General features: G+C 45.3%; 3 protein-coding genes across 3 annotated transcripts in view; 2 read left to right on the plus strand and 1 right to left on the minus strand.

The window, feature by feature from the left end:
• The first annotated feature begins 591 nt into the window (after positions 1-591).
• nr2e1 (nuclear receptor subfamily 2, group E, member 1) lies at positions 592-7,977 on the plus strand. The gene is made up of 9 exons (XM_030344541.1): positions 592-969; positions 3,237-3,382; positions 4,070-4,157; positions 4,481-4,716; positions 5,065-5,211; positions 5,434-5,530; positions 5,667-5,816; positions 5,938-6,043; positions 6,953-7,977. The coding sequence occupies exons 1-9, from the start codon at positions 912-914 to the stop codon at positions 7,113-7,115; spliced, it is 1,191 nt and encodes a 396-aa protein (XP_030200401.1). The 5' UTR covers positions 592-911; the 3' UTR covers positions 7,116-7,977.
• Positions 7,978-8,468: 491 nt separating this feature from the next.
• Positions 8,469-25,317, minus strand: snx3 (sorting nexin 3). The gene is made up of 4 exons (XM_030344542.1): positions 25,070-25,317; positions 12,682-12,777; positions 11,957-12,081; positions 8,469-9,228 (listed from the first exon to the last, which is right to left on the minus strand). The coding sequence occupies exons 1-4, from the start codon at positions 25,229-25,231 to the stop codon at positions 9,123-9,125; spliced, it is 489 nt and encodes a 162-aa protein (XP_030200402.1). The 5' UTR covers positions 25,232-25,317; the 3' UTR covers positions 8,469-9,122.
• afg1lb (AFG1 like ATPase b) overlaps positions 24,190-25,339 on the plus strand; it is a 30,093-nt gene continuing 28,943 nt past the window's right edge. The window contains exon 1 of the mRNA XM_030344536.1: positions 24,190-24,575. The gene's annotated coding sequence lies outside the window, so the exon portion shown is untranslated. The remainder of the gene's footprint in view (positions 24,576-25,339) is intronic.

Below are 25,339 nucleotides of genomic sequence, written 5' to 3' on the forward strand. Positions count from 1 at the left end.
CAAACCGATGTGCTTTAATGTCATTTGGGGCTTTCGTTGAAAAAAGCTCCGTGCTTGCAAAGAGCCCTCTTGGTTGGTAAAGGAAACGCACGGGGTTTGAACAAGGCGAGAACAGAGCCATACCGAGAGACAACACGGTGAAACTAGAACCACAAGCAACAAGTGTTTATCCTCCGCCTTGTGCGTTATAAGGCCCAGGCTGCAGACCCCCACTGCCCGGTGACGTCAGCCCGGCTCAGGAGTTGGGAGTAGAAAGCAGGGAAAAGCTAAGTGGATGAAGGGAGCGGGGTTCTCTACCCTCCTCCTCCTCCTCCTCCTCCTCCTCCTCCTCCTCCTCCTCCTCCTCCCCTGAGGTTTCTCCTACATATGACTGAGGTTGTGTCTCAGGGACTCGCTGTAGTAAGTCACCTCGGCTCAGGGCTTTAACAAGCTGCTTAGAATATACTTGTTTCTTTATTTCTCCTCGCATCCACAATCTGCCGCTCTGGTAGTCGAAGCGCACCGGGGGCAGCTTCAACTTTTGTGTACCAGTCGCTCCGCGCCCCCCTACCCGGACCAGAGCGCCCCCCCCCCCCCCCCCCACCCGGACAAGAGCGCGGCGCTGGTCTTCGACGTCGGTCCTGTGAACAGTTCGGTGTGCCAGCTGAAGTGAACCGTCGCTCTCTTACCCGCTCAGGACCTCCTGTGACCCTGGATCACATGTACTGAAGGAAGGGCAGAACAACATGTCTGGTTGAACCGATTCGTTCTGCTCCAGCTCAGGGACCGATGCTTTAGCCGCGGGCTCCCGGGACTCAGGGCGACTCCAGGCGGGCGGAACAACTCAAAAGACTACTCGGTGTTTCCATCACCTTGTTGTAAAACGAATAGGGTTTTCAGCATCAACATTAATCCACAAGAAGAGAATCACGATGAGCAAACCTGCAAACTCAACAAGTGGCTGTTTGGATATTTTGAATGTCAAATCTAGTAAGTGGGCGCTTTCTCTATTTCGAACAACATCACCGGTCAAACGTTTTATGCTCGCATCGTTAATAATAACTGGTAAAAAATATCTTACGGAGACTATTCTGCCATGAAATAGAATTATGCCTTATATTTTGTCATCAAATAACACTTTTCCGCTTGCATGCAGTCTTTGTTTCAATGGAAGTAGCAGTAAATCAACCGGCTCATTTAGAGAGTCATAACGCGATCAACTCAATAGAAAAAAAATCGACAAAGTATCCGCTTTAAAATGAGCAAATTACTATTATTTGGATTGATTTATCAACAAGAGGCACCTGTTACAATTCATAGTGGACTTTGCCCTCAAACGTCACTTCATAAATATTAGATACATAGCATCATACACTGATGACACCAGGATCTGGAGGGATTGAACCCCCCAGGACGGCGGGCCTAAAGGTCAGAAGGTACAGGCCTCTACGGGCCTGAGAGGACATAAGTGACTCCTATTGCTCTGTGTGCTCGGTTGTTTTTTTTGTATGCATTTTAATTAAATAGGACTGTAGAAAAACAATATCATGTGTATGTAATGCTTATAATTAGTACCTAGATTATTAAAAAAAAAATGCAACTGAGTTGCTAAGGATTTAAAACGTATGCCATTTAATGGAGTTACATATTTAATCCCTACGAGCACGTGTCAGTAAAGTAAATTCATGCAAAGTATTTGTATTTATTAGATCAAGTGCTTTTATTATGAATAGCTTTCTTTCTCGATACCTATTGGCCAGGCAAATGGTTTAATTGACAAAAGGCTAGATGGGGTCCGCATAAGTATCACAAGCTATATAATGATTGGATTTGGACCCAACAGGCCCAGTGGGCCTTGTCTTAAACAGAGCTCCGTTAAACGGCCTACGAGGAGAAAACAATATCCCCAAGCGATTAGGCCTATGCTAACAAAGTGGACCCCACAGGAGAGACTTAAATACTTACATATCTTTTTACAAAGATGTGTGGGTCATTTTACTTTCCACAAAGTTGATGTTTTTAAACTATAACTTGTCTGTTTTAAAATGCAATAGGCCGACAGACCTAAACAAATTAACCAATTAGTAACAAATTGCGTATCATTAAATATTTATTTATTTATTTGAGTTGTAGCCTTTTTGTTCTTTAAGAATATGAACTCAAATAGATCCAAACAAATCGCCTCCCTGAGAAGACATAATACAAATAACTATTATCAAGTCGCAAACTATTCTCGAATCTAACTACTGTCATGCAATTATTTATATATTTAGGCCTATATAATATATTTAACTTCTCCACACAATCTTACCAATGACTAGTGTGTCAACCTCGAAGTGAAAACAGAGGTACGCCTCGATGTGGGCTGTGTCACCAGTGCGGCTCTCTGCGGCCGGCCTCCGAATTCCCATGCTATCCTTTTTGACGGGTCACTGGTGCCTCAATGAGCAGGTGGCCAAACCTCACAGTAATTACATAGACCACTTACCCTCCCCGGTAAATAAGATTCCCTCACATGCAAACAAATATTGTCCAGTTATTTAATATTTATTTGAAAACCAAATCTTTAAAAAATCTCAATTTTGATCTACTCTGAGATCAATTGACATACACTTCATTAGAGTTGGTGAAACGAGTCGGTTGCGCATTATTCTCGGCGCCGTGTCACTCCCTAATCCTCGGGCCTATAGACCTGCGGAATAAAGCAGCTGTCGAGCTCCATTATGAAGGGGTGTTGGCAGCTTGTCGAGATTGCGGCAGTCAGAGGAGGTTCAATGGGCAAAATCATTAAGTTAACACTTTCCCTAATGTGTCCATTGTCAACCCGCGCACATTGTTTTAAAGAACCCAGATATGACGCTCCCTACCCAACTATCAACCGCGCTATGAATTCCCATGGGAGGAAGACCTGTGAAGGCGCGAGGAGCTGGCCTGTCTTGAGTGTTTGTGTGTGGTGGTCTTTGTGTGTTTGTTTGTGTGTGTGGGGTGTGGGGGGGTGGTTGGTGTGTGTAGCACAAACATACGAATTTGATAACGGTGATAAAATTGTCTTTTACCTACATTTTCGCTTTAATTCGAAATTAAGGCCTCGTCAATAAAATAACGAGCTATAGACGCTATAGGCCCTGCATGCGTAGACACGCATACAGAGCCCCTGTGACTCATTTCGACAATATATTGTCCATATAAAGGCAATGATGAACCATTCCTTGTGAAGTCCAATCAACTGCAGCGCTAACTCAGTGCGTCTCTCTCAGGTCGCATCCTGGACATCCCGTGCAAAGTGTGCGGGGACCGCAGCTCGGGGAAGCACTACGGGGTGTACGCCTGCGACGGCTGCTCGGGCTTCTTCAAGAGGAGCATCCGGAGGAACCGGACCTACGTTTGTAAATCTGGCTCTCAGGTAAACACCTGATTAGACATCTTCATACATCCCCTATCCGTATATCCGTAGGCTATATGTATGTGTATGCATATAGGCCTATATATATATATATATATATATATATATATATATATATATATATATATATATATATATATATATATATATATATTAAAATTCCGTCATTTAAGTCTTTCTTTGTTTTTTGTTACTCTCTAGCCCCCTAATTGTGTTATCCGCGGGGCATTAACTTAAAGGCTAAACACGGTCCTTCTTTAATACACCAGGTGTAATCCTATCTAATGTAATGACACTAAGGCGCTGGTTTAAGACAGCGGTGGGCGGGTTAGGCTCCTTATCCCCACGGCCGAGCGGCTCTGCAACAGCGGGGGGGAGGGGGGCGTTCGATGCCCTCGGTAATAACATGATCCTTCACCTGAGATCGGCGTCCCGGGAGGATAATGGCACGGAGCTGTTGCCTCCGTGCGGTGCGAGAATTATACTCGAAGCTCTGACACTCTGTCTGTCTGTCTCTGTCTCTCTGTCTCTCTCTCTCTCTCTCTCTCTCTCTCTCTCTCTCTCTCTCTCTCTCTCTCTCTCTCTCTCTCTCTCTCTCTCTCTCTCTCTCTCTCTCTCTCTCTCTCTCTCTCTCTCTGTATACTTCTGCATACGTCTCTCTCTCTGTATACGTCTCTCTGTCTCTAGGGAGGATGTCCGGTTGACAAGACGCACAGAAACCAATGTCGAGCGTGCCGCTTGAAAAAGTGTCTGGAAGTAAACATGAATAAAGACGGTGAGTGGGACGGTGGGTGAGTGGGGTCGTGAGGGGGGAGCGGGGGGCTTACAGCTGAACCTCACCCCCATGCAGTCATTGGTCAATGTGGCGACAGCATGTATTACACACACACACACACACACACACACACACACACACACACACACACACACACACGCACACACGCACACACGCACACACGCACACACGCACACACACACACACACACACACACACACACACACACACACACACACACACACACTGAAGGTAATCAATGCATACATTCCTTAGCCGATGTGCCGTCTTTTACTAAAGTTTCCTCGCATGCATTTTTTTAGCCGTTCAGCACGAGAGGGGCCCCCGGACCTCCACCATCCGCAAACAGGTGGCCCTATACTTCCGGGGCCATAAAGAGGTAAACGGGTCCTCGACCCATTTCACTGCCTCCTCCATGCCGGGACCGCCGTTCTTCACCACCGTCACGCAACTGGAGCCTCATAATTTGGAGATGAGCACCGTGGCCTCGACGCCGGAGCGGCAGGCCATCGTCGGGCTGGCCCAACCGACCCCGAAGGTAGAGCCCCCTCTCACCCGATCTCCTCCAGGGGGAACCAGCGGCCTGTGATGCTGACCCTGACACATAGTTTCGATTTAGACACATCATTTAGATTTTGGTTCAATAATGACGGTTATTTTAACCACTATTAAATGCCCTTTGTTTGACCTTTCAGGTGCTCTGCATTTATAAACTTATTCAATTTAACCCAATTCAATCTAAATGTTTTGTGCTCTGCAAGCGTTTTAATTTGCTTATTTGCGTTCTAAGCAGAGCCGTGCTGGGCCTTCATAAAGACGATAATGGTGACACATTATTCCATATCAACGTTTAATTGAATTTAATTAAAGAACGTTTGTTCCCCAGTACCCCCACGAGGTCAGCGGCGCGCCCCTCTACCTCTACGAGGTCGCCACGGAGTCCGTGTGCGAGTCGGCGGCGCGCCTCCTGTTCATGAGCATCAAGTGGGCCAAGAGCGTACCCGCCTTCTCCACGCTGCCGCTGTCCGACCAGGTACTGCACGCACCCCGCCGAGAGGAACCACTTCTTATATATATACCACAATGTTTTGTACAACAGTGGCAGTTGAAATTTGACAGTGGCAATTCAAATTTGGCTAAAGAAACCTTTACCTCCCTCCCGTCCAAACCTTTGATTATAAAAACCAGGTGTTGGGCACATTATCTAGAGATTACATGTTAACATTTAACTAATAATACCTTATTTCACGAACAGCTGATCCTGCTGGAGGACGCCTGGAGGGAGCTCTTCGTCCTGGGCATCGCGCAGTGGGCCATCCCCGTGGACTCCAACACGCTGCTGGCGGTGTCTGGTACGCATTTAAAGACATCACTTCACAGCATGGGTTCGGGCCTTCTCGGCTTCTTCCGAGAAATATAATCGAATTAAATATCTACTCCAACGGTGTAGGGCCACTCTCCAACCACGAATGTTTTTCCCTTTAACAGGAATGAACCCGGACAACACAGAATCTCAGCGGCTGAACAAGATCATTGCGGAGATCCAAGCCCTGCAGGAGGTCGTGACGCGGTTCCGCCAGATGCGCCTCGACGCTACCGAGTTCGCCTGTCTGAAGTGCATCGTGACTTTTAAAGCTGGTGAGTCTTCCAGTGTGTGTGCACAGGGAAATGACGTAAACAATTTCCCTTCAGGATGTGCGATATATGCATCGATGGTTATGATGAGAGTACTAAAACGATCCTCTTTGGACGACTTTAGTTCCCACTAACGGCAGCACGGAGTTAAGGAGTTTCCACAATGCCAGTGCCATCGCTGCCCTCCAAGACGAGGCGCAGCTCACGCTCAACAGCTACATCCATACCAGGTAAGACACCAGGACCACCCGTACGGTCGACAACAATCAAGTCCAGTTATTATTTTTTTAAGTGTTGTTTAGAAGTTTTTTTGAATGGTGGTTGCGCAATGAATGCATTTTGCGTTTGTATGGTCTGAGCATTTGCTCTAGAACGGGGCGTGGCCTATAGAACGGGGCGTGGCCTCTAGAACGGGGTGTGGCCTCTAGAGCGGAGCAGGGCCTCTAGAACGGAGCAGGGCCCCTAGAACGGAGCAGGGCCCCTAGAACGGAGTAGGACCTCTAGAATGGGGCATGGGCTCTAGAATGGAATCTCTAGAAGGGAGCAGGGCTTCTAGAACGGAGCAGGGCCCCAAGAACAGGGCAGGGCCCCTAGGACGGAGCAGGGCCCCTAGAACAGGGCAGGGCCTCTAGAACGGAGCAGGGCCCCTAGAACAGGGCATGGCCTCTAGGACGGAGCATGGCCCCTAGAACGGAGCAGGGCCCCTAGGACGGAGCAGGGCCCCTAGAACAGGGCAGGGCCTCTAGAACAGAGCAGGGCCTCTAGAACGGAGCAGGGGCCCTAGAACAGGGCATGGCCTCTAGGACGGAGCAGGGCCCCTAGAATGGAGCAGGGCCCCTAGAACGGAGCAGGGCCTCTAGGACGGAGCAGGGCCCCTAGAACAGGGCAGGGCCTCTAGGACGGAGCAGGGCCCCTAGAACAGGGCATGGCCTCTAGGACGGAGCAGGGCCCCTAGGACGGAGCAGGGCCCCTAGGGCGGAGCAGGGCCCCTAGGATGGAGCAGGGCCCCTAGAACGCCTTTGGCTAATTCTATAGTATAAATAATTACAGCCTGGTCTTATATATATATATATATATACCCTTTTGGAACATGAAACATGTTGATAATATTAACATGTTAATCCCATGTTGTGACGCAGGTACCCCACTCAGCCCTGCCGCTTCGGGAAGCTGCTGCTGTTGCTGCCCGCGCTGCGCTCCGTCAGCTCCTCCACCATAGAGGAGGTATTCTTCAAGAAGACCATTGGCAACGTGCCCATCACGAGGCTGCTCTCCGACATGTACAAGTCGAGCGATATATGATTTTCTTTTATCAGTTTCTTCTTCAACAATTGTCAAGCGGCAGAACAATATTGGGACATGACTGCGAGCCCGAGCAGGCGTCCGCAGGGATGGACGTTTGAGGAGCACAAATTATTTGATTGGTTGATGATGGAAAGACGATAAGAAGGTTAATATGGGTTTTCCTGAGGAGGAAAAGACTGTTAAACAGCCAGATTTGACCAAGTAGCCTGTTAAATGTTGCTCTTCTTGGGTGAAGGATAGCCTGTAACTTTCACCATACATTTGCCCTTCAGGAGAATAGGTCTTCACTACTGAGGAGAAACAAAGGCTAAATGTGGGCGTGGCCTAATGACTGGGACGAAGAAAAAAAGAAAAAGATGGTTTGACAATGAAACTTTAAATCCTTTTCGAGTGTCTGTAAGACCAATGAGCTGGTTGACCAATGCCCTTTCAATCACATATTGCTGTGTCAAATCTGAATGGAGGAAAACCAAAAACGGAGGACGCATGCATCGCCGACCGTGCAGAGGGGACGAGGCGCTCTCCCTTTGACCCAGTGCTGAAACCAAACGCGCTGCGGACCGCCGCGCAGGCCCTCATGGACACGAGAAAACTTCTAGAACGAGTAGAAAAATACCTGCATCTTTACCTTAACTACAAAATATAACATTGCATCGGAATTTATCAGTGTTTAGTGTTGTCACGAATTGTGTTGGTTATGTTCAATCCGAGGAGCCCTATTAAAATGTTTAGGTCGACTTTTTGAAGTTAGACACTAACACAGGTTATAGCCTTTATATATATATACATATATATATATAAATAAATATACATATATATGTTTATATGTTTGTATAAAAATCAGCACTTGGAAAATGTTGTGGTTTGTAATGTTTTTATTTTGTTGTAAAAACTATTTGCGAGTTGTAATGAAATACTAGAATAAAATGCACATATGTTAAGGGATTTTATACAATTTTATAATGGCCAAAAGTAATTTTAAAGCATTTAATCTTTTTTTTCTTAACCACAAAACTATTACACACAAACTGTTGTTGGCCATGATGAAAACGAGGATGTGTGGTTACTTATAGAGGATTATTTAAAGGTTGAATACAAAAGCTGCAAATGACAAATTCAGAAATTCAATACAACCAAAGGCCCAGAATTGTTTGGGTTCCGACATTTCCTGAAGACACATTACTAAGTAATCATTTTTAAATGTTTGCTGTACCCCGTTTTTATCTTGCATTTAAAAAGGAGAAGCATTTGTCCAAACTCCATTTTCTACGGAAAATTCCTAATTTTTCATTGTGTTTTACCATTCTGGTGTCTGCTGCATGGATCATGAAGAAATGCCAACGATTGTGCTTGTGCATCAGTGGATTTGACCGGTTTATTTAAAAACTTTCGAAATAAAGAAAATGGCACAGCAGTATACAAATCTCAAAATGCATATAGCCCGTAGAAATACTGCAGGTCCCACTCCCACCCCCCTCCCCCCCAACCCCCAAGTATATTACTCTTCACTCGCTAGAAAACCACTACATGAAACAAGGAAGGTGCTGGTTTAGACACTAATAGTTCAGTAACTGAGCCACGCCTGGTAATGCGTGGCTGTGGTGCGTGACCCATCAAAATAGTGTGTGTGTACTTCTGTAATAAGAGATGATGACCTTTGTGTTGTCGCCATGGAAACGAAAATTAAAACAATGAAGGACGCACCGTACTGATAAATAGATTTCAGCGGGAGAAACAACAACAACAACATCAACAACTGTTTTCTCATTTTCACCTAGCAGGCATAATTTGTCAGACATCTTTTTTTACGAACGATTGGGGTTACAAAGTGGGACAGACGAGCACAAGGTTTGGGATGTCTAAGAGTCGAACAGGGAGGAGGTGACAGAGGAGGGGTGGGGGGTTGAAATGTTTGTGGTCCAGGAGGTGTGGTCTGGGGCGAGAGCGTTTGGTTTGGGGTTGTCGTGCACGCCCGGGGCCACTTCCAGGCATGGCGTGGCTCTCCTAGGCGGGTCGGATCTTGGACGGGGTGTAGTTCTTGTCCACAGATTCATCCTGTAGAAACATGTGCAGGCAACGTTCGTTCTGGGCCAGGGGATGACCGGCCACTCTGAAACAGACACACACAAAACAAATAAACAACTGACAGCAGCGTTTCAATACAGACCCACTCGGAGTGCATCACACTAACACACCCACACTCAAATAGACACATGGCACGCACAAACACACACGGTGTACTGTAAATACAAGAAAGTTATATATAAAAAATGACTCACTACGTTCATACTCGTTCATACAAATGTTGTCATGCATTTCAAAAGAGGTTTGAACCACTTCCTCTCGGAGAACACTACATGCGTCATAAATGCTCCTGATCTCATCCTAGTTTTCAACATTGAAAATATTGATGTGCACTTCATTTACATCGATTTTGAGACGTCAATCCACTATAGATATTATGGAATGGAATTAAAAATCGCTCCTTGCTTGTATAAAAAACTGACTGTAAGGCTAACAAACCTATTGGAGACATGGAAGCTAAATCAAATGGTTTAAGAGAAAAAAAAAGTTATAAAATAAACCAATTGTTATTTCTCCCATGCACAATATCATTATTTAATACTGATAGCACTGTACGATTCTTCTCTTGCAACATATTTCTTTATTAAAATACTGTCAGTAAGCATTTGATCCTCTAGGGACATAATTGCGCCACCAAAAGCAAAAGGCAAGCAAGTGTTTACAATGTAAGTGGTCATGGACCCACTTTTTTACAAACAAAAGGTAGTGAGGATGTTTATGCATCCCAGGCAGGGGTGCAGTCACCATCGAGTGCTGCTGCTTCGGAGGACTGCATTAGATTCACACAGAAGGATTCTTGCAGACATGGATGCAGTGACGCTGTGGATGTGGCCACAATGTCCTTTGCCCTCTTGGGTTTAATGATGTCGCGTTTGTGTGTTTATTTTTATTATGCCCGTTAAAATGCTCTACATGTGAACACTACGTTAGTTAAGCCAAGGGCACGCACTTTTCAAAGCACCTTTTACCACCAGCTACCCCCCCCTCCCATTTAAGATTGCCGTTTAGAGGATGAAGAGAGGCCACCTGAGCCCCATTAGAAAATACTAATATTACATTCTCAGAACAACACTCTGATAACAGTGACCCCAGGTGACGCACACAGAGATGAACTTTAATTGGAAATATTTCAGACATGAAAGAGGCCAACCATTGACAGGGCAAAAAAAACGGACCCCGCACACACACACACACACACACACACACACACACACACACACACACACACACACACACCAAGACAAAAATTAATATATAGATGCAAAAAGGTATTATCTTTAAATAAAGCCACTCTGCACTGATCTGAACATAGCTGACAGTTTCCCCACTTCTACAAACTTGTTTTGGAGTAATAATTATATTTACCATTTCCAAAAGACCCCCCCCCCCCCCCCATCACAATGCTCTCAATCACACATTAAACTAGGCTGGCAAGCCGACTCAGTCGCTATTAAGCCTCAACAATGCTATGATCAACAGGAGTGTTTTGCCTTTACAGAAACTAAGAGTGGATGGAGAAAAAAATAATGGTAATTACCAAACACATTCTCAGCATCTTTTAAATAATTAAACAGAACAAAAAAAACACTAAAATTGCAGAACTATGGATTATAATTTTCCTTCCACTGTCTTTGCACAGCCATTATGTGAGCAGGTAACACGGCCGCATTTGCACATGAAACAAAGATGATGGCCAAGTCTGCAATCAAAGCAAATAATTACCATCCCACTGTAACTTTTATTGTTTGGCAGCAGGAAACGGGGAGGCGCTGGATCAAAAAATAAGCTGGGGTGCACACAGCATCCCTTAAGAAATAACGCGCTGCAATTTGAGCCGCAATTATCATAAATTACACATCAACAATAAAACAAATGTGGGAAAGAAAAAAATACGTTGGGTGGTGGTTCGGAAGGAGGGGGTGGGGGATGGGGGGCACACTTGTGTCCCCTTAGGTGGTTCTCGTCTTCTACAAGGTAATTACGAAGGAGAATTAAGGAGGAGAGTGGGTGCAAGACTTGGCCTCGTTCCACAGGGTTCAGTTAGTTAACATCGCAAAAAGTAAAACAAAAAAACGGAAAGTTGAGCATCTAACCGACAGACAAAAGGCGTCGTCTTCAGGAGGTAAAATCTGGGGTGGTATTATAATTATAGGTATATAATGATCTCTTTTGGATCCTGTCCCATTTAACTTGCTTTAACTTACTTTACTTTTTCCGATGTTCAAGGGATAGACAAACTGGACAGAAGTAAAAAGTCAAAGATCCAAGGAGGTGGAAGCCATAGATGCATATAAATTGACACACATAAAAACATTTACAGACACAGGAAAGAGTAACAAATCCTTGAACGAAACGCCTGTTGAAAAAGATCACCAATCATCAACCATTAATCGTGTCTAGAGATTCTTTTATCAATTATTTTCATTCTATTTTACCTCCTTGGCCCAACAGAGGTGTCATCACAGTAATGATGGTTCTGATTTGATACCATGGAGTAGACCAGTATTCACTAGTGAAGGCCGGTTCCACACCACAACAGTGTCTCACATCATTGAAAATGTTACTACCTACGTGAAAACAAGGTCTACTTTGGTGATAGTGTGTTCAAACTACAACGTTTACATTTATTTCCCATCCTGATGTCCTTCTGCTTTTTTAATATATTTTATATATCAAAATTCATACTTATTTTTTTGGACCCTAAACCCGGGAGAAAGAGGCAAATTGACAGGGGTAGCAGAGGGAGACCTTACTTGTTGAGGAATTGCTCCAGACCCTGTCTCCTCTCCTCGATGAAAGAGTCATCAAATATCCCGTCGTCCCCCCGGAACGGCAGCTGTCGGGCCAGGGCCTTCCCCGGCAGCGGGGGCACCACCACCTGAGGCCAGGGGACGAACAAAACATCTTTAGAGGTGGAGCACCGTGGAAATACAGCTTTTCAACCAGCCCAAATTTATATATTTGATATATTTATACGAAACAACACATTACAATGAATTGTTAATGGGGGCATTGACCGCACTGCCTCTTTCTTTAATATATACATTCAGCAGTTGGACCTTATGACAATCTGTCCACTCTTGGAGACTGCGTGGAGAGGTGGGCGATGTGTTTTCACTGATACGTAGAGGTCCTTTAAATATGGCTCATTGAAATGTGGGCCCATGTGTTGAGGACCTCACAATGATAGCCAAGGGCTAAAATAAAAAACACTTGACCATTTTCTAAAATCAGGTCCTCTATTCATGAAAACTCTGATGCATAATATTGATAATTGTATCCATGGACACCGCAGATGTGGATGATATAGCTCAGCAAAGTAATATCATCCACAGCATTAGCATGGTAGGCTGCTACCCCCTCACTGAGTCCCAATAGCGAGGCTACTATACTGTTGGTACTGCTGGCTGTGGACCAGCGTGTCTGCATGCGGCGGGCGTGGCAGGGGCCTTGGGGCGCCTTGCCTTGGTGCGCTCACCTTGCTCTCCCTCTCCAGCTCTGCTCGGAGCCACTCGAAGTCACTATAACGTCGGCGCACGCGAGACTCCTTCAGCTTGAAGATGGGCAGGTTGGTCTAAGGATATGCATGCACAGGCCCACACACACACACACACACACACACACACACACACACACACACACACACACACACACACACACACACACACACACACACACACACACACACACACACACACACACACACACACACACACTAGAATATGCTGGTACAACTTTTGATTTGTATATCAATAAAAAAATGTATGTAAAGCAAAATGTATGTAATCTTGCCCCAAGTCACATTATAGAAAAAATATATTCTGGACAAGCAAGAACCAAATCTGTAAATTGAAAGCGGTCTGCATTACAGACTTTCTCTGTGGTCCATTACGATTGCGCTAACTTCAGACTCAAGAGTTGTTTGTTCCATTTGCTGTGATTTCTTATTTTTTCCTCCGTCGCTCCAATGAAATATTCTTCAGAGAGAAAAGAGAGAATTCCATCCACTTCAGAAACCCATTTGCTTAGCGCTCCTTCTAGCCACCAATGTCACCCATCATTAAAACATAACCAAAAGAAGAATGGTGCTGTAGGCAGGCATCGGTGGGCATTTTGTGCTAGTTCGAGGCAGTGGAGCGAGGGAAATGTTTACTTTTGTAGTTGGTTTGGGCTTAGCCTTGTGTTACCAACTGACTTTCTGGGTAAAAGAGAAGAGCAGGGGGGGGGGGGGGGGGGGGGGGACGACGACAACAAAGCGCCATACAGACAGAACCAAATTGAAAAGGAAAAAAATTGAAATAGGCCTCTGGTTGAAAAAAGTTCTGCAATTTGCTCACCAAGGTCTAATACACTTAAGACTTTTGTGTGCGTGTGTGTACATCCATGACCAAGGGCGGAAGTGTGTGTGTGTGTGTGTGTGTGTGTGTGTGTGTGTGTGTGTGTGTGTGTGTGTGTGTGTGTGTGTGTGTGTGTGTGTGTGTGTGTGTGTGTGTGTGTGTGTGTGTGTGTGTGTGTGTGTGTGTGCCTCTTCACTGGTCCTGGCGGCAGCCAGCCATCCAGCACAACAATGTGCAGATGAGGAGACAGAGCGCATAAGAGAGACGGATAAAGAGAGCGGTGAGGTGGATGGGTGGGGGGGAGGGGGGTTATCGGCCGCCTACAATCACCGAAGGTCAGAATTCATGAGAGGAAGGACGGGACCAACGCAATTGAGCGCGTGGGCAATGGCATACATGCTTGCAGGGTTGGGGGGGTGCGATCGATCGCCACCGCCGCCCCCACCCCCTGTGCGGTTGACTGGGTGTGGTAAAATTTAAGGGGGAAAAGATTAAGTTAACCAATGGGCTGAGTAAATAGATAAAGGGGAGAACAAAACAAATAAACAGTGAAAGAGGGGGGGAGGGGGGCGGAGGGGCCGGGAGATCCATCTGGTCCGGGGCAGAGAACTCATTTGAGGTGGAGTACGGAGGAAGGAGGCAGAAGTGGTCGTCTCTGCCTTCCTCGGCCATCCACTGCTCTTCATTTTCGATAATAAGTCAGGTTTTCCTTTTGCCCTTGAGACTCCTCGAAACACATATCTCCCCCCCCCCCCCCCCCCCATGGCGTCAACCCCTTGTGTACACTGAAGGCCTTGGTGGCTTTCAAGATCCCGGTGCCATTTTGACATTGAATTTTAAGTGCTAACAAGGCAAAGATAAAAAAGAAAAAAGAAAATTGCCAATGGGTTTGGAAAAGGTGATCTTTACAGTTGGACCACTTGAAAATAATTTAACTGATATTAGGAACTCTTTCTACTGGGGTAAAAAGTGAAGAGAAAACCCTTTTTCTGCTCCTGGTATATTTGAAACCAGGTCGGCCGTAATATCTCCGGGTAGACTCTAGCACCCCCGGGTCGACTCTAGCACCCCCGGGTCGACTCTAGCACCCCCGGGTCGACTCTAGCACCCCCGGGTCGACTCTAGCACCCCCGGGCCGACTCTAGCACCCCCGGGCCGACTCTAGCACCCCCGGGTAGGGCTGGGCGATATGGGCCAAAATGAATATCTCGATATTTTTTTACTATATCTCGATACACAATATATATATCTCGATATATTTTGAATCTCCTCTAGAGCACATCATAAATGCTAGATTCAACCATGTCTGGCATACGTCAGTAATAATTCTAGTATTCCTGAAATATAAGTCTGCATGTAGATTACATGAAACAACATATTGTTTAAACTCATTAGTGCTTTCTATTGGAACAATTTAGAACTTGCACATAAGAAAAGGAAAATCACAGCAAGTTAGATTTACCAACACAGCATTTATTCAAACCGTTAATTATTTATTAACTGTTTGCATAATAATTATTATATATACACTGCCAGACGACGGATCCAATGCAATTCTTTTTCAAAACCAAATCCTCAGTTTCCATCCTTTTTTCTCTCTCTCGTTGTTCTCACTCACCGGTCGGAGGTACACACGTCCAGACTACGTCACACACGCGCGTCCATGAGAATCTCGCAGACTCGCAACGGGTGGGGGGAGTGAGTGTGTTTCTGCCATTGCATGTCTTTACCTTTTGTGGAAGAGGGAGAGACGTCGGAGGACCCAACGCAGTCTATTCATAATATTGCAATGACCACGGAAGAGGCAGTGAATGAAGTATTGATTAGACAGAGATTTATTAGATGGGCCTGCCTAATAAACCGTTGGATCACACAAGACCGGAAACCATAGCAGCGCCGGTAAACAAACCCCGAGAAGCCCAATCCCTATGAGCTCCCCACACTACGGTCATCCGGAGGCGCACAGAGCTTTTGGCCGTGATATTATACAATTATATTATATACTATTATATATAGAGGTCCGGGCGTCGCAAACGGCAACAATCACTTTCTCCTCCATGCTGCAGTTCACCCCGGACTGCACTGCACGAGTTTGATGGTTGAACGCTGATTGGCTGTTTACGTTACACATGTCACTCAGTGGCCACGCTGTTGAACGCTGATTGGCTGTCATCACGAGAAATTTAAAATACATTTCAACTCGAGTGAATTTGTCGCGCCACAAATCCTCGTGAGCGCACTCGCCTATGCACGGCGAAAGTGTGGCGTGACAAATCAAAACTTGTTGCCGGTTTTCTCTCGCGAAGAATTCGCCTGATACGCGTCTACGTTCACTTTATATGGGATTTTGTCGCCCCGTCGCGTTTTGTGTGAACGCACAACGAGTATGCCGGCGGCGGCAAAAAGAAACAGATTACGTGCCAATTTGTATTCGATGTTCGCGACAGGGGCATTTTATACATCCCCTGGAGAACATCTCACGATACATCGCATATATTCGATATATCGCCCAGCCCTACCCCCGGGTAGACTCTAGAACCCCCGGGTAGACTCTAGAACCCCCGGGTAGACTCTAGAACCCCCGGGTAGACTCTAGAACCCCCGGGTAGACTCTAGAACCCCCGGGTAGACTCTAGAACCCCCGGGTAGACTCTAGTACCACCTGTAGTACCCCCTGTAGTACCCCCAGACAGACTGTAGTACCGCCAGACAGAATGTGGAAGTTCAAATTGGCTTCTTCTGAACCACAACCTGCCCCCTTGCGTTGTTGTTTGACATCATTGACTGAACCTCATCATAAATAAGTATGAATGCCTTGATTCAAGGTCCCCCATTGGCCAGAACCAGAATACGCACTTCACCGTGCCCATTTTTGTTGCCCTAATATGTCTAAATATATAATGTGTTATCACGCAAAATTTGGTTGCGTTACCGCAACTTTTTTATAGTTTTTTTACTTTTTTATTTGCTGTAATGGCTTTCCATATGCTGAAGCCGCAATGTTGTTGTTAATATAGAGAGTTGGTCAACGACAGTAACCAAAAGCAACTGACTTGAATGCAGCAATTGCGTAGTGATACTGAAGTATCACACTTAAAAATCACACTTGAATTATGATTACGAATTACGATACTGAATTACGATTTAGAAATGCATATTTAAATATGCATGGATTAAAAGGTATTGACGTTTTTTTTTCTTTTTTTCCAGGGGCCTGTGTTTCTAAGGGCCTATCAGAGCCATCGCTGTGACTACCCAATTGTAGCCACTTCATCTATCAACCCCATGCTCTCTCTCGGCCTCTCACACACGCTCTCTCCCACGCTCTCTCTTCATTTAATTCACCACTCTTGTTTCAAGGTCTCTCCAGGTGAAACTGTCAGCCTTGCCCCCCTTCTACAACAACCCCCCCCCATGCCGGAGCACAAGTGGATTAGCTTAGCTTTACCGCCCCATTGCTCTGGTCTTAACTCCTGGGCAGCCCCCCCCCCACAACAACAGATCATAGTTACAGGTAATCTGCCACCGCTGCGACATTAATCCCATCGCGTGTGTGCAAGAAAACACCACATAATTTGTCGTACACACACACACACAGGAGAAATATTTCTAGATTTGACAGGTTGCAGGCACACTGGCAGTAGGGTAATGGGTCCACATTGTGAAGCCTTCGCGTTAAGCACACAAAGTCTGTTCCTGGGCCGCTCATCTGCAGACAAAAGGAGCCTGCAGTAGCAGAAGAATAGAGAATAAAGTCACCTGCCCTTCCGATCCGTTCTCTATATCCAACCCTGTGATTAAGAGATTGGCATTACAGCACCAGGAGGAGAACCGAAAGGACAAAATTGAAAAGTGAGAGCTCGCCTCCCCCCTCTCTTTCTCCTTCCTCCCTCTCACACCCACCCACCCAGCCACACACACACACTGTTGAGAGAGGAGAGCGGTGCGTGGGAGCTTTACAAGTCAAAGATCAGGTTTCGGCTGGCTCTGTTTTCCCTAATAGGGCTGTTCAGAGGTTAAGGGATGAGGTGTGTCGGGTTTCTGGGCTATAGGCTGATAATTGACTGCCGGCAGGCCACGCAAGCCATCCTGGGCCCTGATTCATTACTGCTCTACAGGTACACTCTGAACCCCAACACAAATACACCATCCCCGCCAAGGATGCTTTCAGGGGAGGAAAGGTGAGCAAAAGTCAATGAAGAGCAAGCGGGACATGGTGGGAAAGGTAAGAAAACTCAAGGAATGGGCAGACACAAGAGGGACGGATTAAAATAAACAAAGAAGACTCCAGAATAAAACAAGACAAATTCAATTTGAGGAGCAAACTCAATGTGAACGTAGCCATTTTACATTAGTGGTGGCGTCTGCACACGTTGGAGTCAGACCCTGGTAAAGATAAAAGGGAGAGCATGGTTGAGTCGGAGGCAGAGCCTGGTTAAGTTAAAGGGAATGCCTGGTTGAGTTGGAGGCAGAGCCAGGTTGAGGTGGAGGCAGAGCCGGGTTGAGGTGGAGGCAGAGAGGCGAAGAGAATCTGGTAAAAGAACAGTGCCTAAGACAAATTAGGAATGCACCAACTGATTGTGGATTTCTTAGCACCTAGTCAAGTCAAAAGTACTCGCAGCAAAGATTGATAGATGAGCAGAACACTGGCTTATTAGAGTACTAATCATAACAGCAACATTACGACAAGGAGAGTAGGAGAGGGGCATTAATATAAATGTTTTATGAGATTGCTGAACCATATATAAAACTTGAAGAGAAAGGAAGCATAGGTTGCGATTCGGGTCAGCATTACCACAACATTAATATGAACTAATATGAGGACACATTCAATTGTTTGCATTTGAAATTTGGACAAAGAAAGAATACAGAATGCCCTGCAAGAAGAAACATGTTCTATTGATTTGTTGAAGGGCGGTAGCGTTTTACAATAATAATCCTGCCATACCTTTCAATGAATAATGGCGTTTTTGAAAGCAAAATATATGTCAAAGTAAACCCAAAAGAAGAAAACGAATGCATCAGCTGACCTTAGACGTAGGTTTGCCACTATGTTGGTGATCACTCAATCACCCACAGGCCCCCCCTGCTCTCCCCTACCCTGGAAGAGCATGCAACGCATGGTGTGCAGGAGATAATACCATGAGGCTCATTAAAAATGGAATGAAAAGAGTCCAAAGCCTTCTAAAGTACGAGGGGTGTGTGTGTGCGTGTGTGCGTGCGCGTGTGTGAGTGGTTCAAGGCCAGCAATGCATTAGCTTTTAGCAGGATGATCAAGTTTGAGAGTGTGCATCCTTAACCTTTCCGTGGCCCCTTCTTATCCCTTCCACATTACCCCTTTTCAGAGAAGAAAAAAAAAGACGACCAGAAAAAGGTATTACAAAAGAAAAATGGCAACACAATAGCACCTCATTGCATCATATACCAAAAGGGAAAGAAACGAGGAACAAAAGATGCAAGGGCTTGTGGGCTTGTGGGCTTGTGGGCTTCCCCCCCCCCCCCCCCTCTCTCTCCCTCTCTCCCCCTCTCCCTCCCTCCCTCCCCCTCTCTCCCTCTCTCCCCCGGCCCGTCAACCTCTCCCCCTCTCTCTCTCTCTCTCTCTCTCCTTCCTCCCTCCCTCCTTCTCGCGGCTCGGCTTGCTGGCAAAAAGCTGCTTTGTTGCCATAGTATCAACTCCCACTTTTGATACTGTCATTTCAAGTACGATATGGTAGCCTTGATACAATATGCTCCCCTATTTCCATTAAAATAGTTGTCGGAGAGGATGCTGTAGACTTTGGATTACACTTGACTGTGCCTGACAAGCACCCCCTACCCACAACCCCAACCATTTTATTAATGACCAAAAGGGTTTTAGCCCCCCTCCCCACACCATCTCTCCACACACACACACACCCACCCACACCCACACACACACACACACACACACACGCAAAGGAGAAGCTATAGTATGGTAGAAAGGAGGGGTGCAAGAGTGAGAGAGCGGGCGAGCGAGAAAAAGAAAGAGAAAAAGGGAGAGAAAGAGAGGCATAAGAGGCCTTTTATGCTCCCCTATCTGTCCATAAACAAAGTACGATCCCAAAGTTCACTCTCCTGAGAGTGCTCTCTGGAAACCAGGGATGGGAACCGACTCAGGGAAGAAGGACAAACAGTATGTCTCATAAGGCCCCCCCCCCTTTACCCCTCCAAATGTTTGTCAATTTCCAAGCAAATACAGGATGCTGGACAGGGGGATACAGGGAGTAGAGGGGATGGGGGGGTCGGGGTCTACCTAGAGTGCTATAGAACTATTACGAATGACATTCAAGTAACTCTCTATTTCAAACAAGACAAACAACTGAAGAAAATAAGCATACTATATGTATGCAACTTTGTAGAAAACTGCCGACATACTGATGCAGGGCAGAATTGACAATATTCTCCTAAGGTCTTTTTTCGATAAAAAAAATACAAATAAAAATTAAGAAAACAATGACTCCACCCCACCATTGCGTTTAGATTGAAATGAAGCTCGTTTGTTCCAGCCATACCAACGTGTCAGCCATGCTTTTCAGAAATCAAGGTTATTTGATTTCAAACATCTAATGTTGTTGTGCTGCTGAGAAGTCACCATGAAATCTGTCCCACAGCCAGGGGAACCGGTTGGCATCTGTGCAATTTGCCATGGGACACTGCAAACAGCTAAGAGAGATACGCCGATCCTCAATAGACTACACCTCAGCCCTATATAACTACTTCAACTGCAGGCTTAAAGAATTCTTATTCCCGAAACATCTAGTTCAACCCAACTAAGAGAGGTTATGGATTAGAGCATCAAATCTGAAGATTTTCTTTTCTTCCTGTTGCTCTTGTGCAATGTGGCCCAGAAAAGAAAAAAAGCGATGCACCTTGCCTATATAGTCATCACAAAGACTAAAAGGTGACCGTTTCTGAGTGACTGCACACAGTTGGGAGGGCCAGGGGATAAGCAGGCGAAAGAGCGTGGCTTTCTGCCCTCCCAGGGGTGGGTGGGTGGCTGGGGAGGGAGGGCACTCCGATGGAGAGCAATAGCCCTGGCACCCCCCACACACCCCCCAGCCTGATTCATTCTTCTCCCTCCTCAATGAGGGGATTAGGAAGGCTCTCTCAGTGAGGCCATAAGGACTCTCTCAATTTGGTGATGAATCGCCGGGCTAGCGGTGAGAACATTGGAGAAGAGCTAAAGGAGAGACTGTACTGCGGCATAATTAAAAAGAAAAAAAGGGAAAGAAAAATCCAACCCATTCCAAATATTAAAAGCCGGGTAGAACCAAAACAGGCAAATACCACGACCGAGTGAGGCTGGAGCTATTTGGTGCCCCCCCCCCCATACACACATCTCACCCAGCCTCCCACAAACTAAGCATGCTCCAAGGTGGGAGTCAGAACACTTCCATCAGATTGTAGAAGAAAGGAGTAGGAGGAGGAGGAGAGGGAGGAGGAGGAGGTGGGGAGGAGGAGGAGAGGGAGCATCGATGCAGAGTTGACACCGCGTTTTGTTGAGAAGTGAGGGATGCTCCTCGTCTTCTGTACTCTTATGCAAAGCAGGGTCACCGGGGGCTACGAGCCGCACAATAATGCTGATTACACGCATATGCTAATTATTACACGCTAATCAAGTACAGTAGCCTTATCTCCCGATAATGCCCAGAGACAGCTCCCCCTTCCTTTCTGTATCTCCCTCTTACCATTTTTTCATTAAAAGGTTAAGGGAATTTGAATACATTATGGGTGCCATGGCCAAGTGAACTGAAAAATGCTTCAGGGGGCAAAGGGGTGCGGGTCGACATGAAGCTACGACTAAATGAGCCATAGTGAGGTGACCGACATGTGGCCATTAGCGCTCTTCCTGTAAACCAAACATGAAGAAATTGTATAGGCCTGCTATACAATATCATGCAGTGACATCTGTATCCCAGGTAAAGAAAGGTGATCGATTTGGTACCCTACAACAGCCAGACCAAACAAACTACAACCTACATTTCAAGCCTCGAAAGGGTTGCACGCTTGCCCCGGGGCAGGTGAACTCTGTGTGGGGCAACTTAAATGTGACATGTAGTTGCCCGTTCGGGCAAGTGATTATTTATTTTTTATTCCTACAAATAAACTTCCTCCTTTATCACGGGAGAGGAGATTTCTACAGCGCTTTGCATCGGTTTTTGGTAAAACAGGAGAATAAGAATCATAACAATAATTTGGATTCAGTCGTTTCCGTATAGCCAACTGCCACATACGGAATAGAAGAAAAAGAATAGGCACCTTCGTTTTGTTACTTCAGCCTCCGAAAAATGCTATACTCTACTATACTCTGCCAGGTATAGGGAGAAGAATGAATCAGGCTGGGGGTGTGTGGGGGGTGCCAGGGCTATTGCTGGCCAGGTATATGTGCCAGGTATATGTTACACAAATAAATAAATAAATAAAGACACTTGAAAATGAGACACCGCCAGGATATGAAAAAAAAAAGGCAAAAGTAAGTTTCCTTGGGTCCGTCATGACAGCATATAAAAGTTAGCAATTTCACTCCATTACGGGTATAGTATGTTGAGGACGGTTTCAAAAATCACAACGACATTTTGTTGCTATCAATATCTTTCCGTGGACAGCACTTAAACCTACGTTCCAGCTGCTATCTGCTTCAGGGACCATCTACAACTCACACCCCACAGACTTCACGTGGAATTGTTTCTGGAAAGAAATCGCCACAAATCAATAAAAATAAATTTTGCCATTCTGATTGCTGTAGAAGTTGCAAATGGTGGGCTTTTACTACAGGTTATTTGCTCATAATTATGCATTATAGCAAATCGGGATTCAATTAATAGGTTGAAATATTCACCAAAAAAATAAACATAAATGTTGTCATTTTGATTGCTGTAGTAGGCCCTATATGAATCTGTATTTCCCAGACCAATGTGTGGCGAAGCGCCACAGAATCAACACCGAGCGCCACAAATTGGTTCCGCTTTTTTCTTTTATTTTGCGATTTTTAAATATAAATATCGTTCCGTTCATTCATCTCCTCATAGCACTCATTCTCCCTGACATTCTCGTTCACGCACACACACAGACAAGCGCGCATTCATTCCAGAGTTGGGCGGATACACATTTCAACGCGCCTATCAAAGGAAAACCGGAAGCAGCGGGATATTTGTCACAGAGAAGACGGTCGGCGTCCGTTTTACCAAAGTTTAGTACTGTGCTCAAAAACACCTGCCCACAATTATTGTTAACTCAGAAAAGATAATGTAAGCCCTTATAAACTCAACGTTATTGATTTTGAACGTCCCGTACCCTAGGTCAGCATAGATAATGTTGGTAACGCAGCAAACGATGCGTTTATGCGGTTATAGTTGAGATAGGCTACGGTGCAAGACTGGGTACGCCCAGTCCGTTCTGCCGGCGATTTGAATTCGCTCTGCAGCAGAGTCTGGAGAGCAATACATTTCTTTCTGTTTCCGATACGCTTTTACTAGAGCCAATCACCAAGCTTTTTTCCCCCTGGGGCGCCATTGGCTGGTTTAACACAATGACGACAGGGAAGCGATTGTTGCGATTGAAGCGATCGTTGGTCTGATTGGTTGAGGACTATTATAATTTATATTATGGCATTTATATTGTCTCATATTATACTATTGACTTTCCTTTACACAAAAGTTAAATGCAGGATTCCTCGTCTACCCACCCCCCCCCTGTCTGTGAGAAAGACTGTGAATACTATATTAATTTTGAGGTCCTAGTGTTTCATCTGTTGGGCTAGCTGGTTTGACAGCTTCGCAGCCATATTTTTTATGTTTTGTATTTGAATAAATTATTATAATTCAACAAATACTTGTTGGTTTTTTACATTTTCTTAATATGCCTACCTTTTCCATTTTGGGCAAGTATGTTTTGCTATTGGCTAAGTAAAACATAACATAACTTGCCTTCGGGCAAGTGGCTTAAAAAGCTTAATGCCCAAGGCCTTAGTAATGAAGTATCTTCTTGATAAACCATTTGTAATCTGGTTAAAGAGGGCTGTTGCAATTGACTAAACTATACTCTGCTTGGAGATGAAAGCATTGATTAGGTTGAGATTGGTAAACATAATGAAATGGGCTACATTTTGGATAACCCATTTCACAACATTTATTTGCCTGTAAAAAAAGACAGTTTTTTATGTTCAATTGTAAATTGAAAGGAAAAAGACCTTTCACGGTTAAAGTCCAGCCTTTTCATTATGTTTCATGACATTTAGAATAGCCCAGACTCTGAAGCTCTCGTTTCCTCCGCATTTGAAAATGGAGCAATTTGTGGGTTTTATTTCCAAACAAAAGACTAATGATTGAATGGGTGAAGGAATGAAGAAGGAATCACTTGGCCCTGAGTTGTTAAACTTCCAACAGACAGCGTTACACATCTGAAAAGATTTGAATTACCAAGAGATAAAGATGTTCAGTTACACAATTTGATAATGCGTTTGACTGCGTTCTATACATCAGTCAGGAGCAACTGGTTTTAAAGTGTTTCACTGGATCCTGTGCTAATGTGCCAAGGTTGCAGAAGGAGAGCCTGTATTTTAAGGAAGGGGTGGTACGACGGGGACCGGGAAGGAGGGAGGGAGGGGGGTCTGCATCCTGTCTACAGTTCCTGAGAAGTTGATGACTGTGGTTTGGTCCTCTTTTGCTGACTTCTGCCTTTTGAGAGTACTTTTTCATTTTTTTATTCCGTTGGATTTCTCAGTTCATATGGATAATCAAGTCTGGAATATGACATTTAAACAAGGCTCAACAAACAAATCAAACAAAAAACTGGCTATCATTAGGTCGACAGTATTCACACCATTGTCAAGTTAAAAAAGGCTGAGGAGGTTAACAAACAAGGTTCGTCACCTGGGTGTGGCAAGTACTTATCGCTCTTAAGAGCGAAAGAAGAGATTGACTTCTTGAAGTCATTATTGTTATTATTATTTGGCCAACAACAACAGTATCTAGTGGATCATTTGAAGAAGTCCAAACTGAACACCGAGGGGTTTAAGGTGACATTAATTTTGTTTTTTTAGGTCTAAGATTTCAAGAAAAAACAGCTCTACTCTTAGTGTAAACAACCTGCCCCAGCAGAGGTGCATGCTGCTTGGCGGTTGACAGAAGTCTCTACTACCGTAGTCTCAGACAGCATGTTCTAAAGTGGTGATTTCCTAATGACAAAGAGCTAATGAGACTCTGAGAGATGTAGATACCACATTCATCGCCAACGTAATGACAGCTAAACAAGGTTAATGTTAGTGATGTCTGTGGCTACGTAGCCAATAGATTAGCATTAGCTCCATAACATCCTGCATGGTACGTTCCTGTATGTTTATATGGTCGGTATTATTATAAACAGCTGATCGCGACACATATTACAACAGCGATGTTGTGGATATCGCTTTGACGAGACTGTCAGTATTTTTTAAGCCATTTCTGTCACCTTAAAATAAACAATCGGAGGAAAAACGTTAGCATGCTAAAATGTAGCTGTCAAGTTGCTCACCTTCAGCCTGATCTCATAGGTGGTGAACCTGCCCCTGCCCACCCCCATCGTCTCAGGGTTGCTCACGTCAATCTCTAGAAAGTTACTCGGAGGTCCATACGCGTCGTTGAGGTTCTGAGGCTTGGTGAATAGCCTTCGTGTGTCAGCTATGGTGTCAGCCATTTCTCCCCCTCAGCGTTCAGCAGGACGGCCACTGACACTCCAGCGCGCGGCGGCAGCACTTCCGGTCAGCTGACACTCCGCTGACGCCGCGTGACTCCTCAATGGTTG

The sequence above is a fragment of the Gadus morhua genome, chromosome 21, assembly GCF_902167405.1.
Source record: "Gadus morhua chromosome 21, gadMor3.0, whole genome shotgun sequence".
In the NCBI taxonomy this organism is placed as follows: Eukaryota; Metazoa; Chordata; class Actinopteri; order Gadiformes; family Gadidae; genus Gadus; species Gadus morhua.

Excerpts from the sequence above, each read along its gene's own strand:
- nr2e1 (XM_030344541.1), top strand. The coding sequence starts at position 912 with ATGAGCAAACCTGCAAACTCAACAAGTGGCTGTTTGGATATTTTGAAT. Across the intron at positions 5,817-5,937 it reads CATCGTGACTTTTAAAGCTG|TTCCCACTAACGGCAGCACG; the intron begins GTGAGTCTTCCA and ends GGACGACTTTAG. Across the intron at positions 6,044-6,952 it reads AACAGCTACATCCATACCAG|GTACCCCACTCAGCCCTGCC; the intron begins GTAAGACACCAG and ends GTTGTGACGCAG.
- snx3 (XM_030344542.1), bottom strand. The coding sequence starts at position 25,231 with ATGGCTGACACCATAGCTGACACACGAAGGCTATTCACCAAGCCTCAG. Across the intron at positions 12,778-25,069 it reads CCTATGAGATCAGGCTGAAG|ACCAACCTGCCCATCTTCAA; the intron begins GTGAGCAACTTG and ends GCATATCCTTAG. Across the intron at positions 12,082-12,681 it reads AGCTGGAGAGGGAGAGCAAG|GTGGTGGTGCCCCCGCTGCC; the intron begins GTGAGCGCACCA and ends CCCTGGCCTCAG.